The following is a 20,524-nucleotide window of genomic DNA, read 5'->3' on the forward strand; positions in this document are numbered from 1 at the left end:
TCTCAGTTTCCTCTTGTAACAGAAGCCAGATCCTACTTCATCTTCTCCCTGCCCCCTCTGCCTTCTCTTCTCCAGTATCCTACAACCGAGCTCCCCTTAGCCCTTCCCACAAAAAAAAAACCCAACCAGAGGTCCAAAAATAATTTTTATTGTTACTAGTATAAAACAAGGCAGATCAACTGGCCATTCAATCTGTACAAGGACGAGGATGCTCCCACCCCCTTCCCCCCAGTTCTCCCATAATGCCCTGCCCCAGGCTCCACAGCTTTAGGGACTGAGAGAACCAGGGGCTCAGTGCTGGGGGGAAAGGGGGAGAAGCCATTCGCAGAGTCTTGGGTTGAGACTGGGGCAAAAGGAGAGGGAGAAATTCCTATGCCTGGATGGGAAGGAGAGAAGGAAGAGGAGAGTCAGAAGACTGAAAGAGTGAGAGAGGAAAAAGTAAGGAAAAAGAGTAGAAAAAAAGTAGAGAAAGAGAAAGGAAAGAGAAAGAAGAGACAGCAGGAGGAAGGGGCTCCTTACTGATGTATGTGTTCCCACCAAGATCCAAAGTGCATTGACCCACAAAGCCTGGTCCTTGAGGAGTCAGACAGAGGTGGGGGCATGTCTTCCAGGGCCGATGAGGTACAGGGTTGGTGGGGGAGGAAAAGGATTCCCCTATTGTTTTGGCCAGGGGTGGGGGAAGATGAGAGAGACAAGATACCTCTCTCTGGGGGAGGGAAGAATTGCCGAGTCACCCACTCAGAGGGCCACCCGAGTGCAGCAGTGACGAAGTGGGCAAGGCAGGATGCCACGGTTGAGCTGATGAAACTCCACCAGCTGCAGGAGGTCAGTAAAACGTGTCTGCCCTTCATCCATGCTGAAGTAGAGACGGCCCTCCTCCTCACTCTGGGGGGTTGTGGATGGAAGCAAGAGGTGAGAGAGACATTGGTGAACTTGAGTCTCCCTCCTGCCCCCTGCCGTTCATTCCTGTACACTTCCTTCCAAAAGAGCCAGACCATCAAGCACAGCGACCCAGCAAGGGTTCCACCCAACACTAATTGCTTCCTCAAGTAGCCTATATCAATTCCCTCCTAACCACCTACTTCTCCTGCCCCTAAGTCATTCAAGGACTTCACAGGATCTTTCTGGAACAGGGAAGGAGGGGACACCTGGAAGGCTTCGTTCCTGGGATCTATTAGGAGATTCCGTTGGGCAATTAGGAAAGGGGAAGGGGATCTGCTAGCAGGAGGACCTAGGGAATGTGTTGTGGGGATGGGAGCCCCTAAGGGTGTGCTCGGGAGGGTGTCACTCACCGGAAGGATGAGGTAGTGTTTCACCTTCTGCAAGTGACACAAGGACAGGACAAAACCTTGGGGGTTGCGCTGACTCTCTCGTACAAGAAACACACTGCCAGGGCATAGAATGAGACATATGAACCCTGGTTAGATTAGGTATTTCTTCTCATACAACCTCACACCCATACACATGCCACTACCCAGAAACCTGCCCCTATTGCCCCTACATCCCTAATCTTACCCATCTACCAGGCCCTGCTGTCCGATCAGCCTCTGGGTGTCCTCCCGAGAGATGCGGCCATGGAACCACGGTTGGGAGCGGTGAATGGCTAAGAGGAGGCAGAAGAAGAAGAAATCAAACACGATTTCAGGAAAGTTTTTTTTTTCTTGGTGAAAACCCTCAATCTTCTTTCGCCCACCCCCTTTCCCGCTATGTACATAAAGTCCCCTTGGGAAACCCCATCAGTCCACAGCAGCATGTCAAGCATTTCATCTCCACCCAAGCAATGGTCCCTCCTACTCCATGCCTCCCACACCAAGGCCCTCACCTGAGCTGAGCGTGCTGCCTGGGCAAGGATTAGGCAGGCTATATCTGTGATTGGTCTTCTTCTAGAAGGAGGTGGGAGCGATAAAAGAAGAAGGAATCAGTCAGTGGCTCAGAGTTTCTCTCCAAGACCCCAGAGGCTTGTTTCCCAGATGAAACAGTCTGGGAGTAGCGCTTCCTGGCATGCCATCAAAACTGAGGGTCTTTTCACCTAGAGGGTCCTAACTTCAAGGGCTAGGCAAGAGGAGGCAGGGTGGGAGAAAGGAATGTCTATCTGTGAAATTCAGCCTCTTACATGAAAAAGGAATCAAAGCACACAAATTGGCCCTAAAACTTAGGTGGGAGAAGCAGTATGACACAGTGGAAACACAGAGAGAGAGAGAGAGGGAGGGAGGGACAGAGAGAGACAGAGACAGAGACAGACAGAGATACAAATAGAGAGACAAGGACAAAGAGAGAGACACCATGGACACAGGAGTTCCTAAACTTTTTGTATCATGGACCTTCCTTTGACCATCTGGCCAAACCTATGGACCCCTTCTCAAAATAATATTTTTAAACTGACAAAGTAAAATGTATAGGATTGTAAAGGAAGTCAACTATATTTAAATACAATCAATAAATATTTATTATGTGCCTACTACATGCACTATGCTAAGCACTGAAGATACAAATAAAAAATAAAGATAGTCCCTACCCTCAAGGAGCTTATACTCTAATGGAGGAGAAAAATTGTTACAATCTTACCCAAATTAAAAAAAAAAGATCATGCTCACAGATCATAGGTTAAGAACTCCTGGAAAAATATATACATTTATATAGTTTATGTGTGTATATAAAAATATACAGAGAGAAGAGGGAGAGGAGAGAGAGAGAAGAGAGAGGGGAGAGGGGGAAGAAGAGAGGATATAGAGGGAGGGAATGAGAGAAAGAGAGAGTGAAAGGGAAAGAGGGGGAAAGGGGAGAGAAAGAGAAAGCAGGGGGAGAAGTGGAGAGAGGGAGAGCAAGGAGAGAGGGGGGAGGAGAGAGAAAGAGCAAGACAGAGAGAGAGAGAGAGAGAGAAAGAGAGAGAGAGAGAAAGCATTTATTAAGCCCCATTTTAGGTGCAGGCACTATGCTAAATAATCAAGCAGGACAGTTCCTACCCTCAAAGAATTTATATTCTAGTGGAAGAAGACAACATCTAAAGGGGAAGGGGTGGGGGGCGGCTGGCAATGAAGCTATTTACTGATTAAATGAGCCTGGGCAGGTCTTTTAAGCTCTGAGCCTCAGGCTAAGCAGTAAGATGGCTGTTGTGTATGATATGTCTTGGTGAAGAGAACCCTGATCAGGCAAAAATCACTGGTCCTTGACTTATGGATATGAGGGCCGAGGTGCCTTTGGTCCTAGACCAGTGCCCTTAAAGAACCCCCTACAATTCCTAGGCCCTCTGCACCTGCTGCCTCCCTCCTCTCCCCACTTTCTCTTCTCACCCTCCAGGCTTGGGCTTCTTCCAGTGCTGCGCTCAGAGCCTCTCTGGGATTCTCAATGACCCGTCCAGCATGACCAGAGAAGTCCATGGCCACCAGAGTATTATCCGAGACGCTCCTCTGGAGTGGGGGGGGTGGGGAGGTAGGGAGAGAGAGAAAGAGACACAGAGAGACAAAGAGAGATGAGATGAGCAAGTACATGGGAACCCTGGGATGAGTGTGGCCAAGAGCAAGTATGGGGCAGAAGTATTGGGGCAGAGAAAGTGTGCCAGCATTGAGGAGCACTCACCAGGGGTGTAGGACCAAACCAGGATGGGCGAATTCGTCGGGATTGCATCTGCTGGTAATTTTTATAAAGTTGCATTCCGTACTGGGGAGATAACAGGAGAGGGGCCTCACTGGAAGCTCCTTTAGGAAAGAGACTGTGTCCTGCCTATCTGGCTGAGAGCATGGACTGGTCTCCTCCATCAGATTGGAAGCCCCCTGAGGCCAGGCACTGGGTGTCCTCCATCAGACTGGGAGCCCCCTGAGACCAGGCACTGGGTCTCCTCCATTAATCTGGGAGCTCCTGGGGGCCTTCCCTCCTCCCTCCTCTGTCCAGGCTAGGAGCCAAGGTTTGGGGTCCTGGCTAGTATCTCTAGGTCATCACCTTCCCTCTAGTGATTTCAGATACCTTGAAGAGGCGGAAGGCAGCCACCCAGCAGCTGCGGCTCTGCTCATCTTCGCTGCAGAAGACCCGAAGTCCTTTTGGGCTACGCAGTTTGTTAGGCTGAGGAGGGAAGAACCCATTAGGTGCCAGAGTCCTGCTTCTTCCCTCCTGCTCACCTTGGGATCTCCCCACTAGACAACAAGGAGATCTGAGTGAACCAAGGACCCTCCCCCCATTTCCCCCCAACCTCTCTCTGTACCTGAGCAAGAATTGGGAATTCTGGGGGTTAAGGGAAAAGAGGAATGAATGGGACTGGAGAATTGTAGGGGGGTGAAGTTCTATTGTTAGGGTTCACTGGGAATTCTGGGGAATTAGGGAGCCAGGGAGATAGTGGACCAGAGGAACTAGCAACCAGGTTTGGGATCAGGGCCAAAACACCAGTCAGGCCTTAGAGCCCAGGATATTAGGGTTAAAGGTCTCTCACCTTGACACAAAAGCCAAAATCAGTGGGCATCCCATAGAGCTTTTTGCCCTGGGTCACTAGGTACACATTGGACTCATTTACATCAGCCACATACTGTAGGTGCCGGGGGTCCTAGGTAGAAAGAAGACGGATTTCTTAGGCTAGAATAGTAATGAAGAAGAGATCTGAACTGGAAGAAAGGATCATATCAGGTTGCCTGGAGCAGGGGAGCAGGGGAAGCAGGAGAGTCCCAGGGGCAAAATGCTAGGGAGAGCCTGGGGGCCTCTGATAAGAAAGAGCCCCGAGTCCAAGACTTGTTCTGGCTTCTAGGCATGATCATAGATGGGCCCCTCCTGCCACAGTAGTGTTGGTGAGGCTATGGGGTCCAATATCTGGGAATCCCAAAGAGGTAGAGGGGCCATTTCTTGGGTATCCCTAGGAGAGGGCTCTCTGAATGGGGCCAGCATGGGAGTCCTATAGGAGGTGGGTGTCTGCAGAGGGTCCCAACCTTGGAGGTGCCCTTGGTGGAATAGTAGAGGCCAGAGCGGCGTAGGAAGCAATAGAAACGTTTCCAGAGCTTTCGTCCTGACCCTCGAAGCTGGAGGAAACCCTGGATTTCAGGGCAGCTACCTGCGTTCAGGAAGTTCTGGGAAAAAGAAGGTTAATTTGAGATGGGAACCATAGGATCAGAGATATAAAGCTGGAAAGGACCTTAGAAGGCCATTAAGTCCAGGGACCCTCCCCCTTTTCCTGTAGATGAGGAAACTGAGGCATAGCGTTAAGTGACTTGCCCAGAGTCACACAACGAGTGAGGGTCTTAAGCAGGATTTGAACTCAGAGCTTCCTGACTCCAAGTCCACTGAGTACCCTAGTCATATACTGGTTGACATGGAGGAATTTTAGAAAGGGGGGATAAGAGGGCCTTTGTGGGGAAGGATAAAGATGAGAAGAACTAGAGGAAGGAAAAGAGACTCGGCAGGAGGGGAAGGAAGGGTCCCTCACCTGGATGAGCTCCTCATGGGTCATGCGAGTGTTGGTATCTAGACAACTGGAGACCATTACCTCTGGGAACAGGGAGTGCTGAGTGAGAGGATGGGGATGAGAAGGTCAGGAAGGGGAGGAGAGGCCTATGGGCTACCCCCACCCTCCCCTCCTTCCACTCAGCAGAACTGCTTAGTCAAATATGCTGCAGCTCTAGGGGTGGCTGATGGGTGGAAACCCTCTATCTCAACATCATCCACCATATCTCTTCCTCCCCTCCCCCTCCGGCTCCACACACACACACACACACACACACGCACACACACACACACACACAGACGAATGCGCGCGCACACGCTCACTCACTGGGGAGCTCTTAAACAGTTCATATTTGGCAAAGTTCTTTCGAAAGACGAAACGACTGTCTCCCCCGACAGGCCAGGCAGCTCGCACCTCTACCACTGACTCGTGGTCCTCCAGCCCCCGCTCTGGAAACACAAATATAACCATTTTGAAGAGTTCTATGCACTGTGAGTGTGTGTGTGTGTGTGTGTGTGTGTGCACGCACGTATCTGTATATACGTATATGTATACATCTAGGCAGCTAGATTGTCCTGGGGTCAGGAAGATTCATCTTCCTGAGTTCAAATCTGACTTCAGATACTTTCTAGCTGTGTGACTCTGGACAAGTCACTTCATTCTGTTTGCCTCAGTTTCCTCATCTGTCAAATGAGCTGGAGACGGAAAATGCAAATTACTCCAGTATCTTTGTCAAGAAAACTCCAAAGGGACTCACAAAGAGTGAAAGTCAGCAGTAACTGTTTCTCTTTGGAACAGCAACCCTGAGGGTCTTCCCTTCCCAGCTTGATTTTTTTTTCCTTTTTTTCTAACTAAAGGGGCCATCTCTGGACTCACTTCTTAAAAAGGCCTATTCACTGAATGGGCACTATCTTACTAGAGTGAGTACATGAAAAGGCCTTAGCCTAAAAGGGCCAGGGTCTCCCATTGCATCCTGGGCCATCTGCTGTCATCCTGATGAATGTCAGGTCACTGGACCCAGATGGCTCTGGAGGAGAAAGTGAGACTGGTGACCTTGCAGAGCCCTCCCTCACTCAAATAAAAGTCTACTGCAAGTCATGTCATCATTTCCCTGATGTCATGGTCCTCTTTGAGAACAAAGAACAAACACGACAACAACAATGTATATATGTGTTTACATACGTAGGTATATATACAGGCACACATACAGATATACATATGCATGTATATGTGTCCATCTATGTCTTTCCATTTGTCTATAATACACACATGTATATATCTAAATATATCTATCTATCTATCTATCTATCTATCTATCTGTATGTACGTATGTATACTGGCTTGGTCCTTATAACAACCCTCTGAGAGAGGGATAGCTACAGATCTGTATTCCTATCCCAATTTTACAGATAAGGAAACTGAGGAATTATAGTGGTTAAGTGACTGGCCCAGGATCCCACAGCTAGCTAAGTGTCTGAGGTAGGATCATAAGTTCATAAATGTAGAGCTGGAAGAGACCTTAGAAGCCGCCAAGTTCAAACTCCCTAACGCAACTGAATTAAGAGACTTGTCCAGGGTCAAACAGCTAGTGAGTGTCAGAGAGGATTTGAACTTTTTCCTAACCCCAAGTTCAAGTCTCTAGGGATAGGGTGGAGAACCCTGGAGCCCATGCATTTTAACAGATCATAGTCTCCTAGACCGAGAGTTCAAAGGGACTTCAGAGACCATTTAGTCCGAGTCTCTCATTTTATAGTGGAGGAAACTGAGGCAGGGAGGTTGTGACCTGCTCTAGGTCACACAGTTAGTGTCAGAGGTGGCATTTGAATGCAGGTCCTCTAACTTCAGAGACAATGCTGCTCCCAAACTCGTCCCTATTCCCGTGTGCCACACACAGGCTGAGCCTGACACAAAGGACAGATTTGCTGAACATCTGTGTCTTTTGCCTATGGGACAAACACTAACCAAATGAGATGAGGATGCCCAACGTGCAGGGGAAGGGGTGGGAATGGAGCAATCTTCCCATGGTCCTGAAAGCCCAATAGTGACTCTTCCCATCCCTTCCCATAGCCATGGGTAAAACCAGCCCACCCACTGCCCCACACCAGGGTCCCTTCCCTCACCCAGTGCCAGGTGGGGATGGCACTCAACCAGCCCCCAACTCTCGTCGCTCAGGGCGTGTGCCCGCTGCACCAACATTTCACACACGTGTCGGGCTGTGGCATCTGCCGCCACCTCCACGGACCGGCAGGCCCCGTCTTCACTGTACACCTTCACCACCTGCCCCACCACCCAGAACAAGAAGGCGGTCCAACACCTGCCTGATTTAGGGCTCCCTGCCTGAGATACTAGGATTACTGGAAGCAGGCTGCTGTTCCCAGAGAGGGTAACCCTAACTCTCCCTCCCCCTAAGAAGCCATCAGTAGGTGTTGTCCCAGGGGAAGAGGGACATCCTCCACCCATCTAGCATTTTACAAAAACCCCCATCTCCAGTCACTCCACCCTTCCTTTCCACAGCACCCCCCCATTTCTTGTCCCAGAGTAACTCACATGGGGGCCACTGCTGTCTCTTGAGAGGAACCCCCGCCCTGAGGAGGGGGCCCCCAGGATGGGTGACTGAGAAGGAGGGCTGCACAGCTCAGGAAAAGGGTTAGGGATAGCGGGCAAAGATGAGGCTCGGAGCTCCTCCTCCCTAAGTTTCCTGTAAGAAGAAAAAGTCAAGTTAAAACCAGGGTAGATAACATGCTTGTCTTCTCTCCCCGTCCTGTTCCCCATGTCTAGTCCTTCTCTTACCTGCTGGCCTGGATGGAAAGAGGCTGGGATCTCTTCAGTTCCCCAGGAAGATGAGCATCAGACCCTGGGGGTGTTCCAGGAGGGGTTCCGGGCTCGGGGCTTGGGTCATCTGAGGAGTTAGTGAGATGGGGCAGGGATAGATCCAGGTCCATGACATCTGGAATTAGGAGAGAAGAGAAAAACAGACTTGAGGAAGTCAGTGTTGTACAGTGGAAAGAAGAGACAGGACATGGCCTCAATCCTGCCTCTGACACTTGGTACCAGTGTGACTTTGACATGTCCCTTAATCCGGGTCTTAGTCTCCCCATCTGTAAAAAGAAAGAGTTGGATGGACCCACAGTTTAAGAAGTGCTAAAGGGATTGTGAATGGAAAAAGTTTAAGAAGCCCTGAACTAGATGACTTGGGAATTCTTTTCTAGCTCCAGATCTATGATTCTGTGAACCAGGCCTTCTTCCACCCTAACATGTAACAACTCATGTGAACTGATCCAACCACTCTGGAGAGTAATTTGGAGCTATGCCCAAAGGGCCATAAAATTGTACATGCCCTTTGACCCAGCAATACCACTTCTAGGGCTGTATTCCAAAGAGATCAAAGAGAAAAAAAAAAGGCCTATTTGTAAAAAGTATTTATAGCAGCTCTTTTTGTGGTGGCAAAGAACTGGAAATTGAGGGGGTGCCCATCGATCAAGGAATGGCTGAACAAGTTGTGGTATACAATTGTGACAGTATACTAATATGCTATGAGAAGTGATGAGCTGGACGGTTTCAGAAAAACCTGAAAGACTTGTGTGAACTCATGCAAACCAGGAGAAAACTACACACAGTAACAGCAATATTGTACACCGATCAGCTGTGAAAGATTTAGTTATTCTCAGTAATACAACGATCGAAAACGATTCCAAAAGACTCATGATGGAAAAACGCTATCCACCTCCAGAGAGAGAATCGATGAACTCTGAGTGCATACTGAAGCACCCTTTTAAAATTTTCTTTATTTTTGTTGTTTTACTTTGTTTGTTTTCATTTGCGACGTGGCTAATATGGACATATGCACGGCGTGACTTCACGTGTACAATCTATATCAAAGTGATTTCCTTCGTAAGAAGGGAGATAATTTGGAAATCAAAAAATTTTTTTTGAATTATTGTTAAACCTCTTTAAAATTCTTACCTTTTTTGGGGTGGGGGAGGGAAGGGAGGTAGAAAATTTGTACTCAAAATATTTTTAAATGAATGTTTAAAATTATCTTTACATGTAACTGGAAAAAATAAAGTATTATTTAAAATAATTGCTAAAAATTTTTACAAGTAATCAGGAAATATTCAATAAAATAAAAATAATTTTTAAGAAACAACTCACAACAACCCTGTGAGTTAGATGGTATACTATCCCCCCCCCTCCCATATTCCAGATGAGAAAGCTGAGGCTTTGGGAGGTTAACTAAGTGCCTAGTTCTTTAATCACAAGTCTATGAAATGAGATTTTTTTTTTTGGTTTGGGTTTTTTTTTTTGGGCAGGGCAATTGGAGTTAAGTGACTTGCCCAAGGTCACACAGCTAGTAAGTGTGTCAAGTGTCTGAGCTCAGATTTGAATTCAGGTCCTCCTGACTCCAGGGCCGGTGTTCTACTCACTGCACCACCTAGCTGCCCCTATGAAAGGAGATATGAACTTAGGTGTGCTGGAGCTAGCTAAACCTGAAAGCCAATGATTAAATTTTAGAATTACACCTCAGGAACTGTGAAATGCTACAAATCAGGGCCTGATTTATTGATTGATTGATCTGTAGACTCAAGAAAGTGATGGGGAAAATGGTGATAATGCAGATTAAGATTGGAGGTGTTTCTTGCATGCACTTCTCCCCCACAGAGAACCTGTGAATATTTCCCAGCACACCACTGAACTAAGGACTCTTGACAGCGTGACACCATGGCAAGAGTATGGAGTCCACAGATCTTGGTTCAAACCCTGCCTCTGATGCTTGCTTGAGACCTGCATGACCTTGGACAAGATATTTAACTTCCTTGAACCTCAGCTCTCTATCTGTAAAAATAAAAGGGTCATACTAGATGTTTTCTGGCTTTAGATCTATCTAGATCTATGCATCTAGAGGCAGCAGGTGGCACTGTGGATTGAACCCTGGGGCTGGAGTCAGGAAAAGCTAAGTTCAAATCCAGCCTCAGATATTTTCTGGACAAGTCACTTAACTTCTATCTGCCTCAGTTTCTGCAACTGTAAAAAAAAAAAAGAAGAATTGTGCCTACCTCCCAGGATTGTTGTGAGGATTAAAAAAGAAAATGTTTGTAAAACATTCCTTTCCACAACATCACAGAGCCTGGCATTAATTATTATAATATCATATATTACATTATAATGTATTATAATAGAATATAAATTATATATAATAATATATTATAATAATATGTTATGTATAATAATATAATAAATGACATAATATAATATAACATAATAATTAACATTAATAAATGTTGGTTTCTCCCCCCAACCCCTAATGTCTCCAGATCCAGCACTATCCATTACACCGTATTGCCCTCTTACCCTAACAGCTAGGGGGGAATAAAGACAGAGGAGGACAGAGTAGGGAAAAAAGGTAAGAGTGTAAAATATTTTGGAGAATTTGGGGGGAACAAAATGGGTAGGAATGGAGTGTTGAGGAGCAGTGTGAGCAGAGGAATTAGAAGAGAGAACAGAGTGAGAGAAAGGATCTTGGAAAAAGAATGGGAAAAGAATTTCTAGCAAGACAGATGAATGAGAAGCTTTACAGGAGGCCAGCTTCCCTGATGCTAAAGTGCTAGAAATAGACTGAGTAAACAGAAAACAGGGGCAGCTAGGGGGCGCCATAGTGCACAGCCCACTAGGCATAGAGTCAGGAAGACTCATCTTCCTGAGTTCAAATGTGACCCCAAGGCTTACTAGCTATGTGACCCTGGGCAAGTCATTTAACTGTTTGCCTCAGTGTCCTCATCTGTAAAATGAGCTGGAGTAGGAAATGGCAAACTGCTCCAGTATCTTTGCCAAGAAAACCCCAAACAGGGTCATGAAGAGTTGGACACTGACTGAAACAACTCAATAACAAACAGACAATAACTGGGTGGAGAAAAGGAAGAAAGTTTCACTAGGAAGTCCAGACCAAAAAAAAAAAGTCAAGAGAAGGTCTGATGAAATGAAGGAGCAAAGGAGAACTCAAGATGATGAAGAAATACTGGGGGGCCCAAAATAAGGAGATTAAGAGAAACTGTCAATTGGGGAAAAAAAAGAATGTTCTCATGAAATATCTCTGATAAAAGTTGATATCCAAGATATATAATAGAGACATAGTCTTAAAATTCTTAAAAAAAAAACAAACCCTGCAAACTATCAACTACCACACAAAAGAAATCTCCAGATCGTTAGAGATAAGAGAGAGGCGCATTAAAACAACTCAGCATCTAACCCAAGCCCATCAGGTTGGCAAAGATGATGAGAGCAACTGTCAGTATTATAGGGGTTATGGGGAAAGAGGCACACTAAGATATGGCCCAAACATTCTGGAAAACAGCTTGGAATTATGCAAGTCATAATAGCCTTTAAAAATTTTTATTTAATAATTTAATAAATAATTTATAAATTATAAATTATAATTTTAAATAATTTAATAAATAATAAATAAATAATTTAATAAACATTGATTATAAAAATAGCTAACATTTACATGGTACTTCAAGGTTTACAAAATGCTTTGCAAATGTTATTTCATTTGTAACCACCCTGGGAGGTAGGTGCTATTATGATCTCCATTTTACAGGTGAGAAAACTGAGGCAGACGGAGGTTGTGTCTTGGCCAGGGCCACACAGCTAGTTAAGTATCTGAGGCTACTTTTGAATTCAGGTCTTCCTAGCCCTTTATCTGCACTTATCTAGCTGCGTTTATTTTCTCTCTGTCTCTGTCTCTCTCTGTCTTTGTCTCTGTTTCTGTCTCCTCTTTCTGTCTCTGTCTCTCTGTCTCTCCTCTCTCTGTCTCTCTCTCTCTCTCCCTCTCTCTCTCTCAATCTCTCTCTCTCTCTTCCCTCCCCCAACCCAGCCCATCCCCCAATTGAAAAAAGAAAAAAAAAACCTTTGTAACAAATATTCGTCGTCAAGCAACACAAATTCCTACACTGGCTATGTCCACAAATGTGTTTTACATTGCCTTTGGCACAGAGGTCAATGATGGGGGAAATAAAGATCTCTCTACAACAAAATATTCACAGCAATTCTCTTTGTGGTAGCAAAATATTAGAAACAAGGTAGATGCCTGCAGACCAAAGGATGGCAGGAAAATGTGTATTATATGAATGTAGTGGAGTCTTTTTGCACAAGCAAGGAACAACAATGAAGAATTTGAGAAATGTGAAGGGTAAATCCATTAACAAGCATTTATTAAGTACATACTATACGCCAAGGACTATGCTAAGAGCTTAGAAAACAAACAAAACCAATCCCTGCCCTCCAGAAGCTTACATTCTAATGGCAAGAGATAACACACAAATATACAAGTGAGTATGTGAGGGAGGCTGAATATCTAAGATATGTCAGAATAGATGGAAAATAATCTTAGTGGGGAAGGCACGGACACTTTGGGAGACTGGAAAAGGCCTAGAGAAGAAGGTGGTGTTTGAGCAGTCTGGAAGGAAGCCAGAGATTCTAAGAGTCGGAGACCAGGAGGGATTCTGCTCTATACATGGGAGGCAGTTAGCACAAATGTGTGGAGATAGAAGACAGTGCCAGGGGTAAGGAACAGCAAATAAGCTAGTATGACAGGACCATAGAGTAGGGAGGGAAGAAATGTGTAATAAGATTGGAAAGGTAGGAAGAGGCCTGGTTATAAAGAGCCTTAAATGCTAAACAGAGAAGTTATGTTTATCCTAGGTTTGGGGGAGCTTCTGGATTTTATTAGGGGGTGGTGACGTGGTCAGACTTGCATTTTAGTAAAAATCACTTTGACATTTGTATGGCCCGATGGACTGGAGTGGGAAGAGCTTTGAGTCAGAGAGACCAATTAGAAGGATATTGGGGGGCAGCAGCCCTGGAGTCAGAAGGACCTGAATTCAACTCTGGCCTCAGACACTTACTAGCTATGTGACCCTGGGCAAGGTATTTAACCCTGATTGCCTCAAAAAGAAAAAGATATTACAATAACCCAGATGATAAGTACAAGAGCCTGAATTAGGGTGGTGGTTGTACAGGTGAAGAGAAGGGGACAGATGCCGGGAGATGCTATGGAGAACAATAAAAGATCTGCCCACTGATTGAGTAAGTGGGGTGAGTGAGAACAAGGAGTTGGAGATGAAACCCAGGTGGCAAACCTCAGTGCCTAGAAAGATGATGGCTCCCTTGATAGTTAATAGGGAAGTTGGGAAGAGGGAAAGATAATTAGTTCTGTTTTGGACATGGTGAGTTTGCAATGCCTATAGGATATCCTGTTGGAAATGTTCAGTATATAGCTGATGATGCATGACCCAGAAGAGAGACCGGGAACAGAGGTATAGATCTAATAATTATCGGCGTGGTCACCAGAATTGGATTTATGGGTGATGAGGTCATCAAGTAAGAGAATATGGAGAAAAGAAAGAAGAAAGCCCACGACAGAACTTGGGGAGGGGAAGGGGGCGTGGGGACCAACAGTCAGAAGACATGCCATGGATGCAGAGCAAAGGAGACTAAAAGGGAAACATCATTGGGTAAGTGGGAGAAGAACAAGGGGTGCAGCACTGTGACGATCCAGAGAGCAGAAAGTCTCAAGGAGGAGAACGTGGTCAACAGTGTCCGGTGCTGCAGAGAGTTCAAGGATGATGACTGAGAAAAGCCATTAGATTTGGCAATCAAGATTCCATGGGGAACTTTGGGGAGCATAGTTTCACTGGAATGATGTTGTCAGGAAATAGACTGCAGAGATTTTTTTTAATTTTAACTTAATATTTTATTTTTCTCAATTACATGTAAAAACAATTTTAGGGGCAGCTAGGTGGTGAAGTGAGTAGAGCACCAGCCCTAGAGTCAGGAGGATCTGAGTTCAAATCCAGCCTCAGACACTTGACACATTTACTAGCTGTGTGACCTTGGGCAAGTCACTTAACCTCAGTTGCCCTGCCTTCCCCCTTCCAAAACAAAACAAAACAATTTTAACGTTCTTTTTTCAAATTTTGAGTTTCAAATTCTCTCCCCTCCCCCTCCCATTGAGAAAGCAAGCAATTTGACATAGGTTATACATGTGTAGTCAGATTACAGAGACTTTAGAAGAAATTTTAAGGAGAGGAAGAGATGGCATCGAGTGTAGATGGTTTTTTCAAGGAATTTAGTTGAAAAAGACCAGGGGTGCAACATATGTCTTACCTTTTTAGGGAGCGAAGGAAAAATTTTGGAACTCAAAATTTTTTAAAAATGAATGTTAAAAATTGTCTTTACATGTAATTGGAAAAAACCGAAATATTACATAGTAAAAAAAAATAGAAGATAGGAGCACATGAGGAAGAAATATTACAGCTATAGCTAACGGAGATGGTAAGATCCAGTGATCATGTTTTAGGGATGGGGATGGTGTGGTTATAGACAGCAAGAAAGGAACTAACTGAAAAGAAAAGAAGGAAGATTAGAGAGTGGGGATGATAGTGGATATAATCTGCTACAGAATATAGGAGGGAATAGGATCAAGGGTCCATGTTGGGGGGGGGCAGGGCTTGTTGTTGGCAAGAAGGAGGGCTAATTCTTTATCAGTGGTTATTTTAAAGGCATAGTGAGAGATGAAATTAGAGGGGTGTGAGATGAGGAGGAAGAGAGAAGACGGTACTCTTGGCAAACGGACTAATTATTTTTCATTAACATATGAAGCAAATTCCTCAGATGAGAAGGTGAGAGTACAAATACCATGTAAGGTTTGAGGAGAGAAGGGAAGCAGGGAGGGAACAAACATTTATTAAGAGCTTGCTACATGCCAGGAACCATTCACATTCACAAAAATGATCTCCTTGGATCCTTGAAATAGCCCTGAGAGATAGGTGCTATTATTGTCTCTGTCTTACAGTTGAGGATACTGAGGCAGATAGAGGTTAAGTGGCTTGCCCAGGGTCACACAACTAGTAAATGTCCAAGGCTGGATTTGAACTCAGGTCTTCCTAACTCCAGGCCCAACATTCTACCTGTTGTGCCCTACCTAGCTGAGCTTGGGAACAGCTGCTATTATGAATGTGATAGAGAACTGACTATGGAGGAGTAGAAAGATCGCCTTGCTGCAGTGAGGGCCAACTGAGATTAGAGAACATAAATGTGTAATGGACCCAGTCAGCATGGTTACATGACCTCCTCCAGCTCCATTCTGCTGCACATGAGTAGGAATGAAAGAAGCAGATGGTGGGAGCAAATCATGGCTGGGATTTGGTATGAAATAATCTTCAATAGGTAAAGGGTTTAGGGATTTGGGAATAGAGGATGGTGTAGAGTTGAACTGGTTCAGCAAAGGGTCAAGATTGTGAAGAGAGGAGAGTGTAGCCAGAACAGGAGTGGTGGATAGTCTGATAGAGTACCGAAGGAAGGACTGGGGGTCATGATGAGGCTGAAGACTGTGTTAGGAGTAGTAAGGTAAACTGAGAAGGTAGAAATAAAAATATATGAATGCAAAATTTAAAAATATAAAAGGTTATTGTCAGATAAAGAAATTTCAGAGTTCTTGAATGTGGAAATGGGAACACTTATGAAACATGGCAAGATCAAGTGGATGGACATCTCTATGTGTAATTGAGGCAGAAAAGAGTAGTTCATGAAGGTTAAGTAAATTGACAAACTAGGAATTTGGGATATTCGAGAGAACATCAAGGTGTATATTGAAGCCCACTAGTATGAAGGAAGGGCAGCTAGGTGACTAGAGTGTTGGCCCTGGAGTCATTAGGAGCTGAGTTCAAATCCAACCTCAGATACTTACTAGCTGTGTGTCCCTAGGCAAGTCACATAACTCTGCTTGCCTCAGTTTCCTCATCTGTAAAATGAGCTGGAGAAGGAAATGAAAAACCACTTCAATATCTTTGCCAAGAAAACCCCAAGATGGGGTCATGGAGATTCGGACATGACTGAAACGACTCAACAGTAACAACAAAGATATGGAGGTAGGAACTAGGGTGGAAAATGAGAATATAAGTCAGGCACTGAACTCATTGAGAAAGAAGGGAGGTAACAACCACGAGGATTTGAGTCCTGGATAAATTTGGATAGTGTAATCTTCAAGAGAGGCTTCAGAATGGTAGAGGGAGAGTCTGGAAGGGTCAGTCTATTCAAGCTCCATGACTTACTCCTACTTTCCAACTCAACTACACATAGGGATGCTCATATACTTGAACTTGGCAATGAGGAACAAGGAATATTCTGCCTCTCCTACCAGTACCAGTGAGTCAGAGGGTATGAAAAACAAGGTAATGAGGACTGGAGAGGATAGCCAGGAATGCTGTGTCATCTGAATCAAGCCAGGTGTCAATGAGTCCTAAAAGATGGAAGGAGGAGTTTTAAAAAGGAAGGAAGCTTGTAAATCATGGAGTGAGAACTCCAGAAGGCACAGTGGAAGAGGAAGACAGATCTGAAGTAGTAAGGGAAGGCGCAGATTACAGGGGGAGAAGGATGGGGATGAGGTATAAATGTGAGATGAAACAGAGCGAGTCAAAGACAAAAGACAAGATACATGGAAGAACAGGTAATAAATCGTCACACACAAAAAAGCTAGCAACTGAAAAACAAAGTTGAGAAAGAAATAATCTAAGAATCGTTGACCTCCCAGAAGAATACAAAACAAACAAAAAAAAGATACCTGATTACCACATTTCAAGAAGTAATAAAAGAAAATTGCCTGCAAGTATTGGAACCAGAAGACAAAGGATCAATAAAATCCACAGGTCAAATGGCTAAACAAATTGTGTTACATAAATGTTCTGAAATATTATTGTGTTGTAAGAAACATTGAAAGAGATGATTTCAGAGAATCCTGGATTGTATGAACTGATTGTTGAGTGAAGTGATCAGAACCAGGAGATCAATTTGTAAGAGGGCAACGACAATGTAAAGAAAAAAAAAACTTTGAAAAACTTAAGAACACCAGTCAAAGCAATGATCAACCATGTCTCTAGAGGAACTTGGATGAAGCACATTACACATCTCCTAAGAGAGAGGTAGTGGACTTAAGGTGCAAGGAAGAGACATGCATTTTTGACATGGACACTGTGTAAATTCATATCACTGGACTATTACAAAAAAAAATCTGCAGGTCAGGACAAGAGAGGAATTGCAAATTTAACTCATCGAGAAATGTGATCATAAAGTTCTAGAATTCCTGGGTCAAAGAAAAATACTGCAAGTGGTCAGGAGGTGAAAATCACTTGCCTCTAGTGAGGATAGCACAAGAATTCTCATCAACGAGGAAGGGAAGAAATGCTTACAATACAACATATCACAAAGCAAGAGAAAATGGCTGGCACCCAAGAATAATATTTTCTGTGAAGTTAAAATTAATCCTATAGAAAAATGAAACATTTAACAGAATTGATGACTTTTAAGCACTCCTGCTGAGAAAACCAAGGCTGGGCAGCAGTTTTGAAACATAAGCAAAGCAAACAAAAGAAACTTAAGAAAGGTAAACAAGTTTGAACAACTAAAAGGGGTGGATAAAGATTCAGTGCTTACATCCTGAAAATTAGAGCAAAAATTGTTGTTCCTCCAAGAGTCCCACCTTGCCTAAGACTCCTTGAAGAAATAAAGAAAATCAAACTCTGGGCTTGCTTGGGCAAAGATACCCTAGAGAAAAAAGGAGGAGGGGAATTTGGCATTTCTTGTTATTACCAAGGGATGACAGGTAAAGGTCATTAAAACACAGGAGGAGGAGAAGGAAATCTCGTGAACCTCACCATTATCCCCCCCAAAAAGGCTTTTTTAAAAAGCTATCAATGAAAGTTTAACACAGAGGTAGGGGAGAAGAAGCCACCTGTAAAACAGAAAAAGGTGGCAGAACATGATAGAAAACAAAACCCAATAATCTATTCCATACAAGAAATACACTCGAAACCGAAAGCTAAAATGAGAGCTTGCACCTGTGCTAGAGTATACATGCCACGGGTACCATGTCCATAGGAAGTCCCTTTGTCAGTTCTAGACTACATCTGCTCTAGAACCCAAAGCAGCAGCCTTTTGGTGGAGCACTTTTGGTTAGGGCCATGTTTTCTTTTTCTCTATCAGGGAGTAGCCAACTGGAACCTCACTCCCCTACTCACCCCCCCCTACCTCCTTATAGAATCCTCAGACAGTGAGAAGCCACTCTGGGACAGGAGGCCAGTCAAGACGGCAGAGCAATGACAAGGCAGTACATGGGTGTACCAGATTAGTATATCTTTTCCTCCTGTTTGTCTGGGGGATTTGAGTTCAACTTCTTCACCATTTGAGGAGTATATTTCATTCTTTGTATTTGAATCCCTAGCACCTAGAGCAGTACCTGGTATACAATAAGGGATTAATAAATGTTTGCTGATTGATTGGGGGGGGGGGATGTTTGGCTGATGACAGATGATGCCTGGGAAACTGTATATCAGGTAGGTGAGTAGCAAATGATGTTGAAGTATTGGGACTGTTAGATAGACCCTCACCGGCCCAGCAGCCAAAGATTGAGAAAGATCTAGCAACCTTTTGGAGATCTCAGATATAGGGCTCTTCACCGTTTTTGTGTCATGAACTTTTTTGGCAATCTGGTGAAGCCTATGGACTTCTTTTCAGAATAACATTTTGAAGGAAATGCTAACTTTCAGTTAGAAGTTGGTAGGTAAATGTAACGATATAATTCTTTTCCAATCCAAGTTCTCAGACTCCTTGAAATCTATTGGACCCCAGATTAAAAATCTGTGCTATCAGTGGCCAGGAGCTTCCAGCCTACCAACTGGCTACTGGGATGGTGCCCTTCTCTCTGGGGTCAAAGGCAGCAGGAGGGCTGGATCAGACTGGGAGGCAGAGCAGCCAATCAGCATCCAGCCTGAGTGGAGTCAAGTCCGATCCAAACTGGCAGCCATTGGTAAGAAGTCAGGTGATCCCTCCAAACCCCCAACACTCCTCCCCAAGCTTCAGGTCAAGTCAACAAGCTTTATTAAGTGTCTGCTACGTGCTAAGCTCTTCTCCTTGCTTTCCCATGTTTATAACTGCTGCCCCAGTGAGAGATCTCAGCAGCTCAGTCATAAAGCAGTCCATGACTTCAGAAATAAGTGTAAGACTGTTCCCTGGGCACCCCAGGGAAGTGGGAAGGTAATCAGGAAGAAGTTTGGAGAGGATTGGAGTGAAGCTTGTGATGATTTCTTTTTAATTTTTACCTTACTGTTTAATAAACATGTGGTCACAGGAAAGTTTCTTTCCTATGAGTCATGAATATAGAGTCGAAACTAAGCCAGGCAATTTCCCAGACAAGAGGGGGATGGGAATGCTAAAAGTAGAAACTGTCTTATTCCTATAATCCTGAAGAGTACCATCTTATTTTCACACAGAACCCAGGTCAAGTTCTTTGCCCTGTTCATTGAATGAAAAAACATTTATTAAGCACTTACTACATACCAGGCACTGAACTGGGGATATAAATACAACAAAGCAAGTGGGTTCCTCTCTCAAGGAGCCTACCTTCTAATAGGGGAAAGCACATACACAGGAGAGTGGTGGCCAGGGAGGAGTATAATACTCAAGAAAGTCAGAAGGATAGTAAGTGGAGTCATAGGGCAATTGACTGCCGTGTTCATTTTAGGAATGGGTAGCATTGATTTGAATTACTGTTCTTAGAGCATGTGGTGGAAAGGAGGAAAGGGAGGGGATGCAGGCAGTGGCAAGTCATGAGGATGGCCCAGGAGTAGTAGCATAGTGGGCTTGGGTTGGGAGACATATAGTTTCCACTGTCGCAAACTAGGTACATATTCCTCTACCCTTTCCAGTTCTCCTTCAAGAATTACATTTCATCAGACTCACATGAACTGACGCTGAGTGAAGTGAGCAGAACAAGGAGAACAATGTACACAGTAACAGTAACATTATGTGATGATTAACTCTGATTGACTTAGCTCTTCCCAGCAATACAATGATCCAAGATGATTCCAAAAGACTCGTGATGGAAAATGCTACCCACATCCAGAGAAAGAACTGATGGAATCTGAATGCAGATTGAAGCAGACTATTTTCACTTTTTTGTGTGTTTTTTCCTATTGTTCTGTTTCTTCTTTCACAACCTGACTAATGCGGAAATATGTTTTACATGATCACACATGTATACCCTCTATAAGATTG

The 20,524-nt window shown here is 44.4% G+C and overlaps 1 protein-coding gene across 6 annotated transcripts in view; it reads right to left on the reverse strand.

The window, feature by feature from the left end:
* Positions 1 to 421: 421 nt before the first annotated feature.
* GRB7 (growth factor receptor bound protein 7) overlaps positions 422 to 20,524 on the reverse strand; it is a 34,983-nt gene continuing 14,880 nt past the window's right edge. For 5 of the 6 annotated variants that reach the window (XM_036755095.1, XM_036755094.1, XM_036755096.1 and 2 more), the window contains exons 2-15: positions 8,210 to 8,366; positions 7,967 to 8,117; positions 7,540 to 7,696; positions 5,747 to 5,868; positions 5,402 to 5,479; positions 4,908 to 5,045; positions 4,421 to 4,531; positions 3,961 to 4,056; positions 3,577 to 3,657; positions 3,291 to 3,407; positions 1,823 to 1,883; positions 1,516 to 1,603; positions 1,293 to 1,386; positions 422 to 885 (exon numbers count right to left, since the gene is read on the reverse strand). In XM_036755095.1, coding sequence (XP_036610990.1) covers positions 739 to 885; positions 1,293 to 1,386; positions 1,516 to 1,603; positions 1,823 to 1,883; positions 3,291 to 3,407; positions 3,577 to 3,657; positions 3,961 to 4,056; positions 4,421 to 4,531; positions 4,908 to 5,045; positions 5,402 to 5,479; positions 5,747 to 5,868; positions 7,540 to 7,696; positions 7,967 to 8,117; positions 8,210 to 8,361 — 1,593 coding nt within the window. In that variant the 5' untranslated portion in view covers positions 8,362 to 8,366 and the 3' untranslated portion in view covers positions 422 to 738. Of the gene's footprint in view, positions 886 to 1,292; positions 1,387 to 1,515; positions 1,604 to 1,822; positions 1,884 to 3,290; positions 3,408 to 3,576; positions 3,658 to 3,960; positions 4,057 to 4,420; positions 4,532 to 4,907; positions 5,046 to 5,401; positions 5,480 to 5,746; positions 5,869 to 7,539; positions 7,697 to 7,966; positions 8,118 to 8,209; positions 8,724 to 20,524 lie in introns of those variants that run through there. The other variant, XM_036755092.1, reaches the window with a different exon arrangement.

This window comes from Trichosurus vulpecula, chromosome 4 (genome assembly GCF_011100635.1).
Source record: "Trichosurus vulpecula isolate mTriVul1 chromosome 4, mTriVul1.pri, whole genome shotgun sequence".
NCBI lineage: Eukaryota > Metazoa > Chordata > Mammalia > Diprotodontia > Phalangeridae > Trichosurus > Trichosurus vulpecula.